The sequence below is a fragment of the Aulostomus chinensis genome, chromosome 15 (assembly GCF_037954235.1).
Source record: "Aulostomus chinensis isolate RoL2024-O1b breed Wild chromosome 15, RoL_Achi_v1.0, whole genome shotgun sequence".
Lineage (NCBI taxonomy): Eukaryota > Metazoa > Chordata > Actinopteri > Syngnathiformes > Aulostomidae > Aulostomus > Aulostomus chinensis.
Window position 1 is genome coordinate 20,298,905 of NC_141334.1, and position 22,425 is coordinate 20,321,329.

The 22,425-nt window shown below is 41.1% G+C and overlaps 2 protein-coding genes across 3 annotated transcripts; both read left to right on the forward strand.

Moving 5' to 3' along the window:
* On the forward strand, positions 1 to 8,493 carry ppp1r14aa (protein phosphatase 1, regulatory (inhibitor) subunit 14Aa). Its single transcript, XM_086227277.1, has 4 exons — positions 1 to 229; positions 2,615 to 2,695; positions 2,831 to 2,863; positions 4,079 to 8,493. Exons 1-4 carry the CDS (start codon positions 26 to 28, stop codon positions 4,253 to 4,255), a joined length of 495 nt encoding a protein of 164 aa, XP_086083403.1. The 5' UTR covers positions 1 to 25; the 3' UTR covers positions 4,256 to 8,493.
* A 718-nt stretch (positions 8,494 to 9,211) lies between these two features.
* On the forward strand, positions 9,212 to 21,657 carry exoc3l2a (exocyst complex component 3-like 2a). 2 transcript variants are annotated; one of them, XM_086178954.1, is made up of 13 exons: positions 9,212 to 9,399; positions 11,145 to 11,716; positions 12,315 to 12,532; positions 13,002 to 13,761; positions 13,872 to 13,986; positions 14,068 to 14,178; positions 14,259 to 14,359; positions 14,457 to 14,567; positions 14,653 to 14,788; positions 16,247 to 16,369; positions 16,454 to 16,609; positions 17,461 to 17,582; positions 19,679 to 21,657. In XM_086178954.1, the coding sequence occupies exons 2-13, from the start codon at positions 11,172 to 11,174 to the stop codon at positions 19,998 to 20,000; spliced, it is 2,820 nt and encodes a 939-aa protein (XP_086035080.1). In that variant the 5' UTR covers positions 9,212 to 9,399; positions 11,145 to 11,171; the 3' UTR covers positions 20,001 to 21,657. The 2 variants fall into 2 exon arrangements, with proteins under 2 accessions (XP_086035080.1, XP_086035081.1); XM_086178955.1 differs by having other exon boundaries at positions 11,148 to 11,716.
* Positions 21,658 to 22,425: the final 768 nt, after the last annotated feature.

Genomic DNA, 22,425 nt, shown 5'->3' on the forward strand with positions numbered 1-22,425 from the left:
TCAGACCAGTCAGACCCAACCAAACATGGCAGCACAGCGCACACTGGCCGCGTTAGAAGACAGCGACGACATTCATTCATCAGCCGAGGGGTCGTTTGTGGAACACGGCAGCAACATCCCAAAAAGACATGCCCGGGTCACCGTGAAGTACAACCGGCGGGAGCTGCAACGGAGGCTGGACGTGGAAAAGTGGATCGACGAAAGTCTGGCCCGGATCTATTTCGGACAGGTGTGTGAAAGTGCTAAGGGAGGCAGCAGAAACAAACTGGCTTACTGGGTGCTTTAATAATGCATCTTGCCTATTTTATAATGGGACAATGTTATCACATGTAACCAGTTTTCCCGAGAATTCTTAACACATCCCGTCTCCAAGCAATTGAGCTGCAGCTTTAAATGTGAGAGTAGATAAAATAATGTGATTAGTCCATCGGGTTTTTTTTTTGTCAGGACTGCTGGGATTTATGAGGTGTTTTGGAGAGGTGTAGCGGCCTGATTGTCCCTACAAGGCCAAGCATCCTGTTTATGAAGTCAACTGATGACATCTCAGAGTTCTGTGTACTTCTGCCTTACAAGGGCAGTTGAGAGAACGATGGGTGATGAGCAGCAGGGAAAAGGAGGAGGGAATTTGTTGATGCATGATGTCCCAGGAGTTAAACTGTGCATGCATTGCGTTGGATCTGTTTAGAAAACATGGGTTGACTTTTTTTTTTTTTTTTTTCCCTGTTTGGATGTAAAAGTGCAGCATGCCAGATGTGAGGTTGTTGGTTCATCACAAAATAAAATTCATATTATCAGAACAATAAAATAGATAGAAAAACACTTGATCTTCCCCAGCTGTTTAGATGCATCATTGCCAAATATTAATGTTACATACTTTTAAGCAGCATATTTTTGGTAGTGCAAATATGACATTGATTTTAATCAATTGATAAAGGGGATGCGATTTTAATTGAAAAGATTTCTCCAGTTCAATAGGCCTGGCCCATGTGCTGGTTTGGATGGAACTGTTCCTTCTCTCAAGTGGTACAATGACTGTTTGTTCAAGCAGGACAGGCCTCTGTTAAACTATTATGTAACTGACATTGTGGGTATTCATCCTCCACAGCTTGCTCAGACAAATCACTGACATGCAGTGTGTTCAGGCTCAGTTGCTCCTAAAACCAAAAATGTCTTTTTTTTTTTAAGTGTTTTTTGTGTGTGTCTGTGTGAGGAGTGTTGTATCTCAACTAATCTGGCCCCACTGGTGCAAATAAAATGGACTTGGGTCATTCTATGTAAAATCAACGAATTCTAAAGAAAAAAAATCCACCTAAACTTACAACTAAAATACTTAATCATGCCATGCCATATTTTGCCTTCATACAATGGATATTTTTAGAGTTGCAGGTCCTTGGAGTGCATATGGTTGGAGTGACAAAACTTTGGCTTTTTAATTTTTGTTGTTGTTTTTCCCCCACCATTTTTGAGCCCTCAAATTATGAGCAGAAACAACTGAGGTCTCTTTTAAAAACTGCAATCAAATCAGTTGTTCACTAACTCCCTGGAAGCCTGCACAATTAAGTGGAAATCAAATTGCAGTCAGGTGACATATTTGTTAAAGGGTAATTGTGTCAAAATAAAATGTAAAATGAAATATTGTTGTGCTGCAGAGACATCCTGCCTACACATTATCTACAGACCAAAGAAAACATGAGCCCCACAAAAATTACACCATCAGTTTTAAAAAAAAATGAAACTATTTTAATGATTTAAAACTTGTAATTAATACATTGTAATATCACAAATCATACCTTTTTCTTAAAAAGCATTTTTGGATAAACTTCCCACTTTCTCCATGTGAGTAAAGTGGCTGTTTAAAACAATTTATAGCATATGACAGGTCTCTTTGACATACATTTTTATACCAGGCTCACTGTTTAGTAGTTTCTTCTGTATCAAAACAGTGGACAAATATAGGCATGTTTTAACACTCGCAAGTGATTGACTATACATGGAATGACCCACGTGACACATACAGTATATAAACTGTCAAAGGCTTTTGGGGGTTCAACTTTAGAGCACTTGTTTTCTGCATTTTCTTTAAAGCTACCCTCATATGTATCATGTACTAGCAATCATTCAATTGTGCATCATGGGGCTCAATTCATTTTTCAACTGGCAATACATACACTGTACCTAAGGCTGGCAAAACTGTTTGCTTCATTGACCGATGTCGACCAGAGGCATTATGTTTTCAGGTTGTCCGTCCAAATGTTAGTCCCTCTGTTGTTGTCATTAAATGTTAACATTAAATCTCTGGTTTAATTTCAAGGTTAGTGTGACAACCATACAAACAATATTTGGTGTTTCTATTTCTTCTTTAATCCTAGATTGACATCCAAAAGTCTTAAATGATACAAAACATTTACATGATGGACCAAAACATAATAATCTGAGGTTTGATGAAGACATATTTGAGTTTTGATATTTCAGTTTCTTTGCGTGGCTCTCAGGATTAAATTGAATACATGGGAAAACACCAGGGAAGAGCATGGCTTAAGAGGTTGAAATGAATGGCAAACGTCTCATAAATGTTTGAGGCTCCTTTAGATCATACGTGTCTTTCATTATTCAGGAGGGTGATATGCCAGACGAGGTGAACATCGATGACTTAATTGACCTGCCTAACGATGAAGAACGCATAAGAAAGTTACAGGTAACCCAGAACATTTTGTTACTGATGAAATGGAAAACATTTTTATTCCTCTCTTTCATGTGATTTTTGTGAGTTTCCGCACCAAGCTGTGACAGATGTTTGATATTGTCCTCCCTTTTTTTTTTTTTTAACCAGGTGCTTCTTCAAAACTGCAGGAAAAACACAGAGGTAAATCTTTAAAGGTCCAGCCTAGGATTGGCCATGTTGATGCGCACATAAGATGCATAATGTTCTGTTTACCTGACTGCACGCGCACAAACTTGGCCTCATACAGCTGAACTGAAACTGAGCGTTGCATCTCGTCTCACAATCGCTCCACATGCTTCAACAAAGGCTCTCTGTGCTTGCCTCTTTCTTTCCATTTTATCCCTGAAACAATGAGTTTTATTGGACTTACAGGGCACAAGCAGGGAGGGTTAGTGCTGCTGCTGCTGCTGTTGCTGCTGCTGCTGCTGCTTGGATTTAGTTGAAGAGATCCCAATGCATCACCAAGAAGTGCCAGCAATTTTATGTAGTGTTATGTTACTCTGTTTTTAAAGAAACAGCCAAGGATTGGAACATCAGAGAGCGTCATTGCATAGGAACTCAAGCATGACGAGCACGATGAGCTGAGGATGAGCATTACCAGAAGTGATTAATATAAGCAGTGCAGTGAAAATTACCTAAAAATCAATATTTCACATTGACACATGCTTTGAGAGGCCTAACCCAAAGGTTGGGAACCACTGCTTTAGAGAAACACGCTAAAATCCCCTGAGTGGTGCTTTATAGCACCAAAACCCACACAAAAGCTGTCTGCTAGTTAGCTTAGTACAATGAATGATCGTGGATGGGTAGATTAGCATACACGATTAGATTAGCATGCACTTCTCTCCAAAACAGTCTTTGTCTTCATTACTATAAATAGGGTTGTGCAAAACATTTACTATGAAATATTAATTGAAAATGAAACATAATTTTAAATGGATTTTTGACTCTTTCGTCTTCATTCAAGGATGCTGATTGGCTTTCTTGAATTTCAACCTTGATTGACATTCTGGATGAGAGCCTTTCCAGACTCTGAATCATTCGATGAAGATTGTAATTGTCAATTATCTCTAAACACTAAAAATTGCTTTGTGGCTCTCAGTCCCTACCCCAATATACAATACAATACAATACAATATACTGCTCATTTTTTAAAAAGGCAGTATAATGTCCAGCAGAAAATCAACATGTGCTGATCTATGAACCATTGGAAGTATCCATCATATTATGACAGAAATAAATCAGTGATTGGTGAGATATTTTGCCTTTGTCATACAAATATGATTCTAACAAATGTGCAATTATTACTGGAGACATTGTGAAATTAACTTGATCTGGTACAACCTTTGTTCTCAGACCTTCATCAGAGAGCTGGTGGTTAAGCTGGAGGGAGTTCACAAGCAGGATGAGCTGCAGAGTGAAGGCATTGAGCATCCGGTGATCTGCCACAGCCACCACCGCCATGAGCCCTACCACTTTAACAACCCACACCAGCGCTTCCACCAAACCAGTGGCCAAAACCAGACCCTCTGACAAAAGCACACACATACTGTTATCAAATGGAGAGCAAGATGTCAGTTATGTTTGACAACTGAAGGCGACTCTTCTATGCAAGCCTGTAAAAGAAAGTAACACGTGGAAATGACCTTATTTTCTTGATTGAAAGTTGGATTAGAAGATTGATATTCATGACTCCCTGAAAACTTCACCTAAAAAGGCTCATTAACATGTCATGTCTTAGGTTAATGCAAAATGGGTATGTGAGGTCAGTTTTGGTTTGCAGGTTTTGCAATGTCATAGACAACTCCAAGAGGGACTTGCATTTTAACTGAGAAATACTCTTACTCTTGCCTTTGTGGATTAAAGACTTATTTAAGCAATACATTTACAAGAAAAATTATGTGAACCCTTTAGAATTACCTGGATTTAAATTTGTCATGAAATGTGTTCTAATCTTCATCTAAGTCACAACAATGGACAGTTATTTTTAACTATCCATCCATATTAGGGGTCATGGGGGTGGGGGGTGGAGCCTATCCCAGCAGGGCTTTCGGGCGTGAGGCAGGGTTCACCCTGGACGGGTCGCCAGTCCATCACAGGGCCAACACATAGAGACAGACAACCATTCACACTCACAGTCATACCTACGGTCAATTTAGAGTATCAGTCAGCCTCGTCCCCTCTTGATGTCTTTGGACTGTGGGAGGAAGCTGGAGTACCAGAGAGAACCCACACAGGCACAGGGAGAACATGGAGACTCCACACAGAAAGATTCTGAGCCGGGACTCGAACCCGGAACCCTCTTGCTGTGGGGCAATAGTGCTAACCACTGCACCACTGTGCCGCCCTATTTTAAACTATACCACACAAACAATAATTTCCTTGTTTTAATTGAATGAACCATGTAAACATTCACAGCGCAGCGTGGAAAATTGTGTGAACCTTTACATTTAATGGTTGACCGAACTTTGGCAGCAGTAACCTCAACAAAATGTATCCTGTAGTTGCAGATCAGACGTGCACAATGGTCAGGAGGAAATTTGGACCTTTCCCTTTTACAAAAATTTCAGCTGAGCAATATTCTTGGGATGTCTGGTGTGAATCACTCTTGAGTTCATGCCACACCATCTCAGTCAGGCTGAGGTCAGGACTCTGACTGGGCCACTCTAGAAGGCGTATTTTCTTCTGTTGATGATTTACTTATGTGCTTTGGGCCATTGTTCTGTTGTATCATCCATCCTCTGTTGAGCTTCAGTTGGCAGATAGATGGTCTTAAGTTGTCCTGTATGAGTACGTATGAGTATGATTTATATTTGACACATATAGGAAGACAGAGAGGGAAGAGAGGAGGAGAGAGAACCCTAGTGCACCATGGGAGATCCCCCAGCAGCCTAAGCCTATAGCAGTATATCTAAGGGCTACCCTAAGCAGCCCTAACTATAAGCCTGATCAAAAAGGAAGGTCTTTAGTCTGCTCTTAAAGGTCGAGAGGGTGTCTGCATCCCAGACCAAAACTGGGAGACGGTTCCACAGGAGGGGAGCCTGATAGCTGAAGGCTCTGGCTCCCAGTCTACTTTTAGAAATTCTCAGAACCATCAGTAGTACTGTCCACAGAATATTTTGCCAGTAGTGCTGTGAAACATTCAGGTACTCTTTTACAAGTTCAAACGTGCAGCAATGTTTTTTGGACAGTTGAGGCCTCCTCCCATGGCTATTCTTGTTTTATGTTTTACTTATTTTAGATTTACCAACAAATGTTAGCATGTGTCAGAGATTTATATAAGTCTTTATCTCAGACTCTAGGATTCCTCTTCACCTCATTTAGTTTAGTTTTTTTTTTTTTACATTGGGCAGGGCAGCTTTTAACCAACACCTCCAATCTCGTCACATTGATTGAACTCTAGGTTGACTAATTCCAATTAGCTCTTAGAGAAGTCATTAGCCTAGGGCAGGGGTGTCAAACTGTTCCAGTAAAGGGCCGTGTGGCTGCAGGGTTTCATTCCAACCAAGCAAAAGCAACACCTGATCCAACAAATGAGCTGTGTGGACACAGCTTGATTGATTTAAGTAGAATCAGCTGTTTGTTTTGCTCGGTTGAAATGAAAACCCTCAGCCACATGGCCTTTCACTGATAAGTTTGATACCCCTGGCCTAGGGGCTCACAAGTTTTCACCCTGGACTGTGAATATTTACATGGTGTGTTCAATAAAAACATATAATTGTTTGTGTATTGTAGTGTATTAGTTTAAGCAGACTATGTTTGTCTATTGTTAGATGAAGATCAGATCACATTTTATGCAGAAATCCAGGTAATTCCGAAGGGGTCACATACTTTTTTTTGCAACTGTAATATTACAACTAGCTGAGAATATGGTAATTATATTACAAATAAGGGTTGTTGTTTATGTTTTCCCTTCGTGCCGGGATTAATGTGTTGCTTTTATAAAACTTAATCATGGCAATATAAATGAGACCATTTTGTTAACCTGTTCAGAGCAATGTTCTTTCAACGGACCATGACTGATGTTATATGCTAATGAGTTTACCATATGCGATCTAAGCCAGACTGAAAACTGCAGAGGCCTGACGAAGACCACTTTGACAACAAGAAATTAATTATTATGTGACAGCAACAAGATGGTTGTCATGCTGGCTTTAGTTCATGGTACCTAGGAAGACAGGACCACTTCATCTGAGCTGCACAGCTAATCCAGCTAGGGGTCTCACAGTATCTACCTCCACCTGGAAGATTCTGTAAATCACTGTGGCACTGGACTTCCTGTCATCAAACAGGCTTCCATTGAGTCCACAGGCTGTATTTTTCGCACTTCTGTTATGTTCATCGAGAGGCTGCTGCACCAAGCAGCAGTTAGCAGCCATTTATGCAACGAGTTGGTAGAAAGCTTTTATGAAACTCCCAAAATCCTGAGAATTTAAGACAGAATTTAAGAAGAAAAGATATTCTCCATTAAATGATACAATTAACTCAGTGCTTTCTTTCCTTGAGATTAATCACTGAGGCCCAGCCCCCAGAAGCAGTCCCCTCTGACATGAAATGTAGTTGTGTGACTAAAGACCGATACTGAAAACCAATGTAAATGGTCCAGTAAATGTACTGTAAACACAATGTGTTAAAAGTGCTATATGTTCATTATATCACAGTTGAAATTTGATCAAATTATGAGTTTCAGGAAGGGTAATTGTCAGGATTGTGGGAAATTGTGATAAGATGAAAAAACTGGCATGTCACATTGCATTTCACACTTCACTTGTGTCTCTGAATGTTAATTTCAGTGATGCAAAAAGACGTTTGCCATGTTTTTGGTTTGCCCCATTTTTCACCCTCTCTGGAATGCCTCAAGGGAATGTTTCTGGATTTGGTTCAAATGTCCCCTTGAACTCTGGGGTGAAAGTAGGATGACATTTAGAGACAGTAATACAGCCTACAACACAAAAATCAAGTAAAAAAAAATTATGAAAAATTCGTAATGTGAAGGCATTGGTTCTCAAAATGGGGCCTGGGCACCCTCCTGGGGTCCTTGTAAAAATAGGAATAGTTTACTTAAATTTTGATACCATCTCTTTTCAGCACGACGAGTGAATTTAAATGACTAGATTTGTAATAGGTTTGATGGAAAAAATGGGAGACACTGATCTGATTATCTCAGTTTTGGAGCCTTTGACACAACATTCCTGATAGTCCACTTGTTTGCAATTCTAAAGACACAAATTTTTCAAAAGTCATGATTGCAATTCTGATGCATCTTATGCAGTAGGACAAAATGTGAAAATATCTTAAGCTTGTGATAACCACTGACCTTTTTCAAACATTTAACCTAAAATACATTAAAGGCAACGGCTCCCAGTTTGAGTCACTAGTATTTTGATGTCTTGCTGTTGCCCAAACAGAAGGTTCAAGGTTTTCACTGTCCAATATGGCAGCCGTGTGTACTCAGACTTACCAGAATTAATGTTTGACAGAAAGGCAAATGCTAGTTTTGACCTCTGACTCAATGACACACTCACAACACATGATGAGACCCTGAGAATGATGAATGAATCAGCTAATTTACTGGTGCTTGTAAAGTCTTGTGGTCGTACGTGATCAATTAGGAGTACTGATGTATCTTTTCAGTTTTACCAAGACCAAACTGTCCACTAGGTGGCAGACAGGGGCCGCATTAAATACAGGGATGTCAGGGAAATTTACCCATCGACAGTTATACCATCATCCAGCCATCCATTTTCTACCGTTTATTCTGTTAAGGGTTGTGGGGGCGGTGGAGCCTATTCCAGCTGCTTTCGGGTGAGAGGGTTCACCCTGGACGGGTCACCAGTCCATCGCAGGGCCAGCACATATAGACAGACAACCATTCACACTCACAGCCACGCCTACGGTCAATTTAGAGTGGCAGTTATACCGTGTTGGCATATTTCATTTTCTCTCTCTTTTTTTTTTAGTTGCCCAGTAAAGCCAATTGCATGGACACACAAACACATGTTCCTCGTGTGCATTCCTTAATGCAGCATTCGTCGCGTGACAGAGTCTTGTCATGCCTACTTTAACCTTGAAAAACAAAGACAATATAGCACCGTGTGTTTCTCATCATTTCAAACCAGGTCAGTCCACTATAAAGCCTTCCGCTGAGGAAAAATACACTGCTGCGGGTGCACGAATGGAATTTGGCGTCAAGGCCACAGACACTGAATCATCCTCTTACTTCATTAACTACCGCTAACGGAGATCACTCAGAGCCGAAAATACACACATGTATGTGTGTTACCTGTTTGTACAGCTGATAAAACATAAAACACTGCAGGCAAATGCTCTGTCCAACTCTATCCTCCGCCACTGTGCAGTAAATGCAATTAGTGTAATTAGAGGGGTCCCCAGGGTACGCAGGGGCGGGGATGGGGGTGAAGGTTCTGTGGCGTAGGAGGGGGAGAAAGGACGGGACGGGCCTTTCCTCAGGAAAACATATCACCTTCCACCACAATAGCGCCCGTCAGGAAACCACAGGCAGCCACATTGCTCTCTTGAGTCACTGAGTACTTTCGGACAAGCTCTCACACTCATCAGTCACACACACATGCACACAGTCTGCGGTTTGGCAGTCCACACAGCCAGCACAATCCAGGATGACATTGTGCTGAAACAGTGCAAGACACTCTGATAAGGTAAGGTTTGTACATTGTTGTTTTAATTCTGACTGAGGTCCAGTCAGGGAGCTGATGTGGGTCTTTGGTGTTAGTCGATGTTGACTTGATCTGTTGAGTTCAATAGATGTATCGCTGATAGAGCTGGGGGGAAATGTTTTGTTTTTAATCTCACTAATGTCTAATATTAATCAAAGATTTTTTTTTGTCTATGAAGCCAAACTTAAAATCAAGGGACCCTCTTATCATCCTATTCTGACTCTAGTTTTTACAATAATATTTAACTCTTATAAGAGCTGAATGGTTGTATATATTTAATGTCTCTGCTTCATTCACATAATTTATTCTCTCTGACAAAAGATCTTTAATCATTTAATCATTTTCACTTGTTTACTGTTTTCATCACCACAAGCAAGTTCAAACACTGAAAAAATATGAGTCCACGAGTCAAAAATTGAACGATCATCAGCTTTAACGAATGAAATCAATTCAGTCAATAAATCCAATCATTTAGACCACATTCCGATTTTCTATCAATCTTTTGAAAGTTACCTTTAAAATCAGACATTTTTAAAAGACACTCTATTGCAACTGTAGATCAAACTACTGTGTAATACAACAGCCCTCAGCTTGAATTCAAATACAAGTCAACAGCTCTCTATGAATAGAGAGCTGTTGACTTGTCTTAATGGTCATTCTGGAGGCAGTGAAATGCAAAATTTCTCCTTTGAAAAGATTTTCATTTGTTTCAACAATATGTGCTTGGAGTCAGTCTGGAGAATCCAATTCTTATTTTTTTACAAATAACTATCCTAGGCAGGACTTTTAGAATTCCCTAGCAGATAGAGTTTGCTTGATGAGCTGGTGGTGGGGGGGGGGGGGGGGACAAAGGGGGCATTTGGTATTAAAACTGCACTTTGGGAAACGACCACTGTATTGGTCCAACTTCTGATGTCTCATATATAGAGAGATTTTTTTTCCACTCTGTGTGGATGGGGAAAATGATTTTGTGGACTCAAAAGCAGGTGACTGTTGTAACTTAGGGAACTGGGAACACACCAAGTTGTGTCGAGATTGTAGGTCCTCTGTGACTCAGGTCAGAAATTAATGTCAGTGAAATGCCACCATGCTACGTTCACAACAACAACAGTGTACATTGAGATCATTTACCATTATGTCTGGATGGAAAAGTACTCTTCCTTTTGGTGTTTTTGACATTCTTTACTTGTACTTCAATGAAATCCTCCAGTGGGAGGGACAGTGGATGATGCCTGCCTAGAATTTCCCAAATGTGTGCCAGTCCATCTGGAGTTTCTGTTTGACTGGAAAATTTCCACAGACGTGGATGAATGAATCAGACAACTAAACGTATCTTCACAGTGGATATCTGTTGCCACTCACGTCAATCAATAACCTCAATAGACCTGGTCAGCACAATAATTTGTCATCAAATGGTATACTATTTATATGGGTGAAGTCTATCAGGTGTAAATGCAGGGATGTTTTGAGGACATATTACCTATTTGCTTAGTGAAGCGTATACGTAAGGCACAGAAAAATGTTTTGGACTCATGTTGTTTAAACTGTCTGATGGCTGATGGAGGGATCGTCAGAAAAACAGTTTAAAATATCACAATTACAAATTCTCCATGCTGATATTTAAATGAAGTGTCAAGAAACATACTTCAAATTGATTTCAAAATCAAATACTTTCTGACATTTGTTAGAGTATTTGGAGTAAACCTTTGTCCATTTTTTCTGTTCAGCAGTTGATTTATATCACACGAGCAACCATGCCCATTCTAAAGAAGCTCCCAGGAAGGTCGAAGAGCTGCCATGAGTTCCCTAGAGTGAATGGAGAACTAATCCTGCCCAGACTGGACTTGAACCTCAGAGACTTGAACGATCTCAATGATCTGAAGGAGCTGAATGACCTGAAGGATCTGAGCAAGAACTTGAACCCCTTTGAGGATGTGGACCTGGATGATGACGAGAGGAACGGAGGTGAAATGGGTCTCATAATGGGGGATGTCAGAGGGAACAACCAACTCAGGTTCTCCCGTGATGGAGAAGAAGAGGAAAATGAGGTGAATGCAGAGAGACATGGGGCAGGGAATCCTAAAGGAAAACCCCTCAGAGGGACCCTAGAGCGAATCTGTGGAGTGTCACCGCTCAAAACCCTTGGAAAACTGGGGAAGGGGCTTCGCATTTCTGGACGCAATGTATGGGGGAACAACTCTCTCCACTACAGCCCTGGAGACTCCAATTCACTCCCACCAGAGAGGGAGAAAAAAAAAGGAATACGCCGGAGTTCTGAAGGAATTATGACCCTGCTCCGGTGAGGAAGAGAATTTCCGCTGTTGTTTTACCCATTTTTAACAACATTTTTGTGAAGTATACATAAGAAAGGCTCTTTGATAATAGTACTGCTACTACATAGGAAGTACTTGATTTTGTTGGTACTTACTGTACATTTCCAGAATCAAGAGCACGACAATATCTGGAAGATAACCAAGAAGTAACAACTAATGACACCGTACAAGAAACATGCCAGACAATAGAATAAAGAAAACAAGCTGGACAAATCAGACCAGCTGAGTATTGTGAGTCCCTGAGGAGAGGGTGAAAAATTCCGTTGTCAGTAGCTGAATAGTTCATGACATATACTGTGCTTATTTCCTGAGGTGTTATGTAAGAGGTTAAAGCATGTTGTTGATCTGCGGAACTTCTTTTTCCAGCAAGATGTTAAGTACTTGCAGTACTCAATGGGACTATTTTTAACTGAGTAGGTCTTTCATGCTCAGTCCAACAGATGTGTGTATATTATCGCTATTAAGTTATACTGAGAATAGTGTGACTGAATACTTTTCTTGTATTCCTAGTAAATTATTTGCTTCCCTTCCGGTGGTAGTCCTTCATGTTCTGTTTCTGTGCAGCTTTACAGGTCGACGTAAAGAGGAGCGCAGAGAGAGCCTGCCCTGTGGGGACCTGAGTGCAGACAGTGAGGTGGAGGCTTCCAGGCGGCCCTCCTTCCTCAGGATGGTCAGTCTGGGCAAGCTGAAGAGGGAATCCATGTCAGACAAGGCCTCCCAAGAGGCAGAGGAGGAAACAGTGGAGGAGGAGCTGATGGTCAAAACCAGAGAGCCCCTCTCAGGTAACAAGGAAGCAACAGTTGTATGAATCCTCCTTAAAGACGGGCTCTGGAGGATTGATCTTCCGAAAGAGTCGCTCTCACTTTGGAGAACTCCTATCCCTTTTCAATCCTAGACAACTCTCTGATGAGCTGAGGTCCCCAGACCCCTGAGTCACTGGGTTCAATCACCAGTAGACTGTGAAATCAGGAAATGACTGCACTTCCTCCTGCACCAGGTTCCTCTAGATAGAAGTTCCACTGTGCTACTGTTCACAGACTGCACCAGGAACTTTACTTGGAATAGACAAGTGTGTAAAATGAGCACTAAATAACCCAGTTTTTCATTCAGGCACACGCTTAACTACTCAATAACCATAAAACCAGATTTAGCTTTTCGTATTAGTAGAAAAAATAACTTCGTTTCATGACTGTTTTGTTCATTGTCGCACCTAATATTAAACCTGTGATGTCTTCCTCTTACTTCCAATAGTCCTGGAGATCCTACAGTTGGTCAACCACCGTGACCTCCTCCTTGCTGACACACATATTCAGGAGCTGGAGCGAGAGTGCGAGCTGCTGTCCCTCCTGCCGGCCCCAACCAATCCCACCCTTACTCCACCCCTTAGTCCCAGCACCCCTCTTGGTATGATACCCCTGTCTTCTGCATCTTTGGATGACTTACTCAGCTCCAATGCAACGCTGGATTCAAGTAGGAGGAAGGCAAAGGATGTAGAGCTGCTGTATGAAGCCCTGATGAAGGAGATGTGGGATGTAGTGCGGGAGTCTCTCCGGCAGCCAAGTGCTGGTCCCAACCTCGGGTTAGTGGTACTGGTGATCCAACAAGAAGAGCATGCAGATGCTGCCTTCGCCCTCAGAGAGATGACCAAACCAGAGCAAGAACTTAATGGTAGTCCACAGATCCAGCCCAGCCACCGTCCCCGCCGAATGAAGGTGAAGTGGAAGCAGGCAGTGGCAGAGGCCGCAGACTGGAGCCTGCCGAACCAGGTGGACACCCAAGCGGGTCAGCTGGCCTCATACCTGGAGCGCCTGAGGAGTCGAATGGTGGATGACCTGGATGCCGCAAGGAGAAATGCAGTGTCCATTTACCCAGAGGAGTTTGCTGCTTTCCAGGTGTATGTGGAGAGTTACCACCAAGCAGTGGCCAGGCGTCTGAGGACTATTACCAGTGGTCCACTACAGATCACAGATGTCTACTCACTACTGGACTGGTTCTACAACATCTACAGCAGGTAGTGAACAGCATTAAAGATACTATATCTACTGGTATCTCTTCACAATAATGACATATCAAACCTCTATTAATGATAACAGGTGTAGTGATTTGTGTGTCTCTCATCAGGGATGTCCTAGGAAACATCAGCACAACCACAGCCATCAACTTTGTCTGCCTAGAACCCATTCTGCCTCAGGACACAGTGGACAGGCTGGAACAAGACTGCCTCAACATTGTCAAGGTATTCAAATATGGTTTTATATGGCTGTTCCTTTGAAAATCTGGATCTATTTATTTTTTGATTCATTCTTTGTTTTTTCAGGAGAAGGTGACAACAGAGCTGATCCAGGTTCTGGATGAAGAGGAGAGACGATGGGCCCAGACTCTACACATAGAGGAATACCACTCTCCTCTAGCACGCTCTGTCATCCAGGTACATGTTTGCTATGGTCATTTCCTCTATGGAAAGATAGCGTGTAACTGTCTTAAATACATTGTCTTTTATAATTTTAGAGACTGAAAGTGGATTTGGACAGATCTACATGTGTGAACCAGTTTTTAGGGGCCAGAGTGGCCCGCTGTAGCCTTGTTGGTTTAGCCGACTTTCTCTACAGGTGAGAAATAAATTCAGGGAAACTTTGGACACAGCTGACATGATCATACAGTTTCAGATCATATGAGATGGTTCTCATCAAATCTTCTTGTGTCCAGTTTCCAGAGAAAAGTTGAGATGTTTCATGACACTCAGGCTGAATTTGGTGATCGAGGGGATGGATATGTTTCCAGGACCATTGCTCTGGTCAACTGCTGCCCTCCTCTCAGGTAAACAACTGGTTGTTCAAATGAACGTACAAGGTCTCAGTAATTTGCTGAATCTGCAGCTTGACACCTCCTGTGTACCTCGTAGGTCCTTTGTGGAGCGCTGCAGGCAGTGTGACCCACAGGGCAGTGAGGACGCAGCCCAGAGAGCCAATTCCTCCTTGGACAGGATCACCAACCAGTCAGTGAGGGTGCTGACAGACAGGCTATTTGAGCACATCAGGGTGAGTGAGTCATGAATACATCCTTAAAATGTGTTTCCTTTTCACTAGACTCTCACTCATTGCTCTGGTCAATTTTATTTTATTTTTTTTTGTTTTTTGTTTTGCTATTTTGCTTCCATTACATGACTTCTTGACTAAAAGGCTGAAAATGTCTACATAGGCTACACATGAAACAATACTCTTAATAAACACTGTAATTTGAATAAATATATAGACAGTGACTTTATTTTGCAATAAAAAATTAATTCCTCCTTCAGAAGACCTGGATGCAACATGTCAATTCTCAATGTGTGGAGGCTTGACTTTTCCTCATCATACCACTTTAGGCTGAACATCTGACCAGGATCAGCTTCCAGACTATTTGTGATGTCACAATCCCTGCACATAGGCTTCTTAACATCAGATTTTCAATATGAACAGAGCGAAACTGTATCCTTGTGTCAATGAATGTGAGTCAAACTGAAACTTATACATTCCCCTGTAGCAGCTCTAACGGGACAGTTATTTTGTTCTGTACATTTATGTAAATTCAAGAATATTTAGATAATTAATGCATTATTTGGCTTTACCAAGATGTCTATTCAATAACCTGCAGTGCCTTAAATTTTGTCTCATGTATTTAATTTCATACTTTCTCTCACTCTTTGAGCCAGAAATGCATTTTAGCAGTTCTTACAGACACAATTTTTACTGAAATTGTTTTCATCCTCGTTATTATTTGTCTGGATAGCCTTATTTATTAAACCAATCCTAAAACACAATTTTAATTCTTTATGGCAACTGACTTGCTGTATTTTAGGATTTCTGAAGAAATATCAAACCCTCAGTGAAAAAGTTCTACTCTTACTTGACACATTAACAATGTAAAACAATCATTTTGAACCTGTATTCAAGCAATCCTCAGATTTCTGTTCTTGTTTAAGTTAAATTAGGAAATCAAGGAGTCATTTCCATATTTACACATCACGTAGAAATTTATTAGTTACAATTTCTTGATCATTGGCTTTATACAGCTAAGCTAAACTTCTGTCCATCCAATTTCTACTGAAGGGATCTATTAAGAAAGAAAACCCAACTGACAACCATTTTGTGAGGTCAATAAAAAAAACAAAAACGCTATATGCGTTCAAAGATCTATTTAAAAGTACCATACATATGATTAATAAAGTTAAAAAAAACTTGCCACCATTTTATTACATAAAGCAATAATTAATTAATTAATTGATATTAACATGACTGTATGACTGCACATATTTTAACCCTAACCCTAACCCTTCAAACAGCTTTTTATTATTTTACAAATTATAACCTGACACCAGCACCAACCAGGAAATACTTACATTTAAATTACGTGGGAGTCCAACTATGAAGAACAGCAAAACATTAGAGACAGCACTTGTCCTTGGTTGGCTTCCTCTCCCATCCTGTTAATCAGAACTTGCTCTTTTGTTGTTCTAGCCTTTCTTTGACAAGCTACTAAAGAGAAAATGGCTGAACCACACAGAAACCTTTGAGGCTATTGAAGCCAGCATCAAACAGCACTTCAAGAAGTTCCGAAGGATGGAACCTCCACCCTATCAGGTAGCGTTGGAGTGTAGAATGTTAATGTCTGCGCTATTTGTTTGTGGGTTATATGTGACCAAATTCTTGACCCATTTTCTGAAGACGCTGGTTGGTGAGGTGCACCGGCGGGTCCTAGTGGAATATGTCCGAGCCATCATGCGGGGACGGCTCATCTGTACATCCTCTAAGATGAGGAAGAGGATGGCTTTCCGCCTGCAAGACGAGGCCAAACAGCTTAAAGGACTCTTTAAGGATCTGGTGAGATTGGTCACTAAATATCTCGTTTATTTAACCGAAACAGGAGTAACACAATTGCACCAATGTGCAAAGGCTCTATTATATGTCAGGAACTATTGCTTTACAAGTGACAACAAGCTTAGAAATATTTCCAAAATGCTGATTCTTGAAAATGCTGAACAGACCTGGCACACATAATGCAGAGTCTGGAGGCTTTGAATGGAGTGTGACCCTAAAACTTCCTAGGTCAGGACTAAGTCAGACAGTGTTGATACAGAAGTGAGCTTGGAAAAATGGCTGCCGTCAGTGAGATGGAGATGGATGAACCAGACTTACGTTAGCACTTATCAGCGGGGGGAAGAGGGTGTAAAACAACTGGGCCTGACAGCGTGGCATTTGCCCCCTTTCTGTGCGCAAGTTCAAACAAGTGTCCGTCACCTCGGCTGACAACAGGAAGCTGCTGTGTTCAGAGGGAACTTCCTGTTCCTGTCAGCTGGCTGGCTTTGATGTGGGCCTGGGATGGCCTTGATGGCCTTTTTCGCTGAAGAGCAGGCTGAAGACTGTGGAAACTGGGAACATGGGGGTGGAGGGCCCGTTCTTAATGGCTTTCTAAAAAAGATGTTGTTATTTTTAGTGAACGCCAAAACATTCTGCTTTCTCTAACTTAGACGAGAAAAACAGGGGTGGAGTTTTGTTATTCACTTGATAAATCACTAAAATGTCTGTCCTCTGGCCTTTAGAGGTGTCCTATGTATTGTTCACCAGACAGCTTGTCATCTTAATAATGCAAACTCAATCTGAGGGTCATCATAGGCGCAGTTGAGGAAGAAGACATATTTTTTATGGTCATAAATCCTTTCTCTCTGGCACAGGAATCAAACTCATCCTGGTTGGATAGCATCATCTGCCACCTAGCTGACGTCATTCTCCTGGAGGACACCCCCTCCATCCAGATGGAAGTTGCGGTCCTTGTGAAAGAGTTTCCAGATATACGGTGAGGCTTCAACAAATGAAGTGTGTTGGAACATTTCTATTGCTACCAGGAAGTGTCTATGAAATTCCCTGCACCATACCCCCAAGGTCCTATATTTTTATGCTTACTGCTACACATTCACATTGCTGTTTTTGGCACATTGCCAAAGTAAGAAAAATGTAAGTATGTGTGTGTGTTTTTTTTTTTTTTTTTTTGGTCACAATGGATCAAAACAAGGAAAAGGAGCCCGGAAATATATCTACATTAACTTTGCTATTTTTGGAACAGAGCATAGGGCTGTTTTGAGAATGAATGAGGCTTAGAGGCCTCAAGGGGGGAGTCCCAGCCGCTAAAGCTGTTTGTGCACAGATTAAGACTCAGATGACAGTTGGCAACCTACGGCTACATGTGACGCAGAACTCTCCACAGTGCAGACAGGAAGCTGCTGCCGAGTACTTCCTGTTCCTGCCACCCTGCAGGAGACAGACTGGTGCCACACTATTACAAATCAAAGTGTGAGAGGTGTGGAAGAGGAGAGCATAAAATAACAGTTCAGAACTGGAAACATGCTAACTAGCTGCTTGCCTTGCCTCTTTTGTTTAACATTTGGCTGGTATTTTAGGAGATCAAAGGCTGCCAACGTTTCTTGAGTCCTCTGGGTGTTTCATTGACATGTCCACGTGTGACTAGACTCAAACATCCACATCGATCCTACCATCAAGGGCCCTTTCTCCTTTTTCAAAAACTTGATGGTGCCATTCCTCAAGAGCAAATTCCCTTTATATGATGTTCTAATGCAGAACTAATGGCTTAATGAGTTTCCAAGAACAGTCTTTTATAAGCCCTACCAGCCATTTTGGTTCCAAAGTGGAACTCTCTTGAAATGATACTGGAGTTTCTGATTAAATACATTTAAAAGTAACAATATTTAATATAATTTCAAATACCACTTGACAAACTGCCTCAGAGGGTATACAATTTGCTAGATCAAAAACTATAACAGCATAAGAAGGGAAACACAGCACTTTTTTTTTATAAACATGTGCTTTTCTCTTTGGATCAGGCCTGTAGAATAGCCAAACTGTCTAACTGTAATCCTTCATGTGTTTTGATAAATTAGTGGTGTAAACGCCATCTCTGCATCACTCCCATATGGGCTTGCTACTGTTTTTCACTTTCTTTTTTCGTTTACCTCAAATGCAGAGTATTTTCCAGTCACATTCTTGTTGTCTTCTTGGTCCTCAAAAACTGGAAGAGGCAGCACTGCACTTGCTGCCCTTACTAAGCTACCACATTGTTTCCACAAACATATGTACAGCCGTAAGTTCCTCAATAAACTGTCCATTCATTTCCCATTTTTAGCAAAGCTCCTCCTCTCCATTTATTTCATTTGGTATTTGTCTGGAATACGAAAATTTGTTGCAGAATTCAGATAGATTGTGAACAGAGTACTAACAAAAAAAAAAAAACAAGCTACATTTGAACTAAATAACAGGTGTAGTCCAGCTATCTATGAAGTGTTTCATTATGGTATTCCACTCATAATTAGGCATTGGAAAAACAGACAAAAATGAGCCTCCTACCCCAACCTTGTCATTGGGCATGTCTTTAACCATACTCAGTATATTAAATGAAGTCAAGAGGAAACCAGGCATAATCCTGTAGCAAAAGGGACAAGTCATTTTAAAAAGAGAGCCCTGGCAGGGAAAAGAGAGCAGAAAATGTGGGAGCAAAAATGAGTTCTGAAACCAGTTCAAATTCCTTTTCTGGCATGGAAATTGCTTTGTTTACTTATCTATCATTAGAATTCATGATAAGCAAACAGCATCTTTACTGAAGAAATTATAAACTCCTGTGTTGAATTTTCACAAAACTTCCTGCTCTGTAGAGTAAATGAAGTATCAGCTATTTGTCTGGCTGTGGCGAGTGGAGCCTGTGTAAAATGTTCCTTAACAGAAATTGGTCACAAGGTGTTCAGCTCCCATAAATAAATACTGTGACTAAACAGATGTGACTCAGATTCATGGCAGCCCATGCTGATGACACTAGAATCTATTTCTATTAACTTTTGTCTGTCCTCCTTCCCTTCATTCTCCCTATATCCTTCCTTCCTACAGACAGAAGCACGTCTCCACCCTGCTCAACATACGAGGTATGATGCGGCAGGCTGAACGCCAGGAGATCCTCAACATCGTCAAAGACTTTCAATGCAGCAATGTCCTCATCTGCCGGGACCACGCCCTCTTTTCTGACATCCCCATCACTTCAGAGATGCACTGTCTCAGCCTTGGCCTCCTCCGCCTTGCCATGGCTGTCACCAACTGGTTCTCAGAGCACAGGCCGAGGCGAAACCGCAGAACAAGTGCCAGAAACACTAGACCTCAATCTATTGAGAGCCACAACATGGAAGACATGAATAAATTTCATAAAGAAGACTAGCTGTCGGTGTTTAAGTTAGAAGAGCAGTCACAGACGGACTGTGGAGATACTGATGAGATGTAAATGCACCTTGACAAAAAACTGATTGTACCAAATGTAACTACCAGCCACGTAAAGAAACGTGACTTAAGGTACTGCTCGTACTGTACACGCTCACATTTTTTCCATCTCCAGATGTGCGTTTTTAATTGAAATGTGAAACAATAGCTTATTGTGACCTTTAGCTGGTTAATATTGATCCACACATCCACGAAAGTGTCATAAAATATCTTCACAATGTCACTTCTCTAGTCTTTTTTTTTTACCCCCTCCCCCCACCTATCCAGCAATGCAACAATAATTAATTTCAAATTCAATCCAGTGTGACCTATGTATTTACCTAACCATATATACCCATCTTCTGGTATATACTGCATATGTATGTGAGGATATAGTGTTTGGAAATGGAAATGTGTTGAACTCTGACTGTGAATGAAATGGATCTGTTGCTGGAAACATAATAAAGACCCATTGAGTGGGTAGACTGAGCAGATGTAGCAGACTAAATGTATAGCACAATTTTCATTTGACAACTGTTAAGGAATATTGATTGTCTGCATAGTGGCTCACTGATGTGTAATTGTACAGCTGTCTTACTCAGCCTGCTTCCAACATTAGATGTTGTAGCCCCTCAACATGGGTGTGCCAGACTCTAAGTCTACAGCTATTTTAAACAATACATACCAAAAGGCATTTTGACAAACAGGCAAGGGTCTGACGCAGAATCAACGCTGCCTTTACATACACACATGCTTGTGTCTTGTTTATCTTAAGTATATGGCAGCTGTGTTCAGTATACTGAGATCTTGAAATATGGGGCTCCACCATGGCTACTACATGATGCTTTGCAACGGCACACCAAGAAGGGTCATACACCCTGAGGCCAACAACGGGATGTTTTTTGATAAATAAAGATTTCCTGTTGTCCTCTGAGGTGCCAACGGATGCTTTTATTGGAGCCAAGTTTACGTTATGCGCTAGGAGGGAACTTCCCCTTGGCTGTTCAGAGTGAAGGTGCAGCAGCAACAGAGCTTTTTCATGTCTGAGCTGCTTGTGGGCTTCTCAAAACAAAGTCAGACAGCCACAACATGACTGTTTTTGCATACCAACCTCACAGAGTGGCTGTCAGTATCTTAATTTAACTGACCGGCTGGTTGCCCACTCATTGTCAGGTTTTATAGCTGGAGCTTGTAGAGCCTGTAAGCCAATAGGTTGCCGTTTACAGCCCCAAAGCCCCTAACTCATGCATCATTTTCTGAGAGGACATATTTGACCTGGCAACAGTATGTATCTACAGCGAGTGACAGACAGAGATGATGCTACAGCCAGGTTATGTGGACCGAACGTTTTCCTTCCACAGGGAAGTGGTAAAAGACACACCAAAGATTGTTTGTTGTAAATGATCACATCCTTGGTATTTTTGGATGAGGAAATGATAAAGCTTGAACTTCACATCACATCCTTGAGGGTGGAAATATTCATGAATTGATTTGTTGAGGGGTTGTTTTGTAGTGGTGAATGTCAAATTTAGCGGTTGATGAAGTTGGAAATTATTTGATGAAATGTTCATGTCATGGATGCAAAAATAATTTACTAGGCTTCACAGTCTAAATGCCAACTGTGGTTCTGATTTATTTTCTTGAATAAAAATCTTCATCTTCAAAATCCTTCTGATTTTTTGGCATGATTTTTGACAGGTTAGGGTTAGGGTTAGCAAACACTGAACATTTTTCTTTCCAAGCAAAAGCTTGGATGGGAAATGGCACTGTTTGTCCCCTGATTTACATTAATGACTGTCTCTGACTGTATATGTTGTATACTCAGTCAATATAAAGGGCAGTATGTAAAGTTTGGTCAGATGGGGAAATCATTCAGGCCAGGAAATACTGCATGAGATATACCCAGAGTCAGGCGATACCCCATCAGGTTTTGCCTCGCTTTGAGCAATGGCCTGCATGTGCATGTTCACACATGTGTTCCAACCCTCTAATTCCATGCAGCCTCTCCTGCTGCACATCATTTGAAAGCTACAGTTCTTTTGGGAAAAAAGGAAACAACTTCAAGAGCAATATTTGTTCTATTTTTTTTCTTTATGAAGCCTGTTTTCAAAAGGGAGGAACCAAAAATGTTTTTTTATGTCTATTATATTAAAATATTTAATGGGAAATAAATAAAAAGACATCAGAATCAGAATCAGAATTCCTTATTCATCCCAAAGGGAAATTCTGTTTGTAACAGTGCTCCACTCAACAACAATAAACAGGGAATGAAGAGAGAACAAGGCTATGCACATAGTGCACATGACAGAAAAGACTATATATATATATATAGATATAGAAGAGCAGTGTGGAAAACTGAGTAAGTACAATAAGTGGGTCATTTACAT